The following is a 1,295-nucleotide window of genomic DNA, read 5'->3' as shown; positions in this document are numbered from 1 at the left end:
ATAGGCACCAATTTCCCAGATCAAACAAAGGAGAAAACTATACATGCTTACAAAAAATAAATAATAAATAAATTATCAGACGGTTGGACTCCAATAGATTTTTATATATTTTTTTTAATCGAAACACTAGCAAAGCATAGATGGGATTTCGACTCCAATTGAGTTGTATTTATGGCTATCTCTAAGGGATTCAAAACAAGCCGATTATGTTAAATACATTCTCTAAAATCATCTATATTATTTCTCATTTCAGAAATCATATTGAATGTTTCCTATATCTTCTTTATTGCAGTTGGCTATGGAGTAAGGCTGTAAATATGCATCTCGTGTACAGACTTTTCAATTTTTGCGATTTTAATTCTGCATGCTCCGATTGTGCTGACATCAATTCTTCTGCTATTGATCTTAGGAAGATTTAGAGAGAAATGTTAAGAGACTTTTTACTCCAAGATGCTAGACTATCAGACCTCCAACGCATCCAGAATAAACACATCATGTAGTTTTTTTAATCCTTTTCTATATGAATTATTAAACTCTAATTATTTTTAGCAGAAGAGCTAGATATGGAACGCCTAGCTAATGGTCCTACATTAGTCCTTAACAAAATTACAGTTGACCTACTCGAAATTGAACAAGAATAGACAGAAAAGTTCAATATTCAATCTAGGATAGACAACATAGGATAGCTTCCTCCTCAATTATTCTTAACATGTGGTGAACTGCACCAGCTATTTCATCTGCTGAATTTAGCTGGCAACCTTCTTCCACCTGCAACAAGAATTTGCAAAATTAATACTAATGCACCTTTGAATATTTCCTAAATTTAAATGTAAAGACAACCCTATCTATATATAGAAATGCCATAAATATTGAAAGAGACACCATTTTCTCTCCATCATTGCACATGGAAATAATTGTGAATTTATAACCTAAGTTTATTACCATAATACCCTTATAATATGCATATACATCATATACATATATAGTCAAATCTGTAGTTCGTATTGAAGTACGTGTAGCATGTGTAAAGTAGATTCTTCTGCATTCTGTAGTCATTGTCTACAGTTTAAATTTTGTTAGTATTATACTCTAGGGTCTGGGAGACTGGATACGCGACATAACTCGATAAGTAACAATGTTATTTCTAAGGTATATATGTTCAATTTACGGACATGATCCTACAGACATACCTTGGCACTGATAGAGTAGAGCACGAGTGGGTCCAAAGTGGTGACATTGAGGTGAAGTATGGAGAGAAACATAGCCTGAAAGGCAGAAACAATCTTGGAATGCTG

The 1,295-nt window shown here is 33.3% G+C and overlaps 1 protein-coding gene across 2 annotated transcripts in view; it reads right to left on the bottom strand.

Moving 5' to 3' along the window:
* Positions 1 to 497: 497 nt before the first annotated feature.
* LOC111398785 (transcription factor bHLH71-like) overlaps positions 498 to 1,295 on the bottom strand; it is a 5,408-nt gene continuing 4,610 nt past the window's right edge. Inside the window, exons 3-4 of one of the 2 annotated variants that reach the window (XM_023025878.1) lie at positions 1,191 to 1,230; positions 498 to 768 (exon numbers count right to left, since the gene is read on the bottom strand). In XM_023025878.1, the coding sequence (XP_022881646.1) occupies positions 664 to 768; positions 1,191 to 1,230 (145 nt within the window). In that variant the 3' untranslated portion in view covers positions 498 to 663. Of the gene's footprint in view, positions 769 to 1,190; positions 1,284 to 1,295 lie in introns of both variants that reach the window. The other variant, XM_023025877.1, reaches the window with a different exon arrangement.

Source organism: Olea europaea, chromosome 8 (assembly GCF_002742605.1).
Source record: "Olea europaea var. sylvestris chromosome 8, O_europaea_v1, whole genome shotgun sequence".
Classification (NCBI taxonomy): domain Eukaryota; kingdom Viridiplantae; phylum Streptophyta; class Magnoliopsida; order Lamiales; family Oleaceae; genus Olea; species Olea europaea.
Note: the sequence above shows the minus strand (reverse complement) of the source record. Positions and strands in the feature narration are given on the sequence as shown.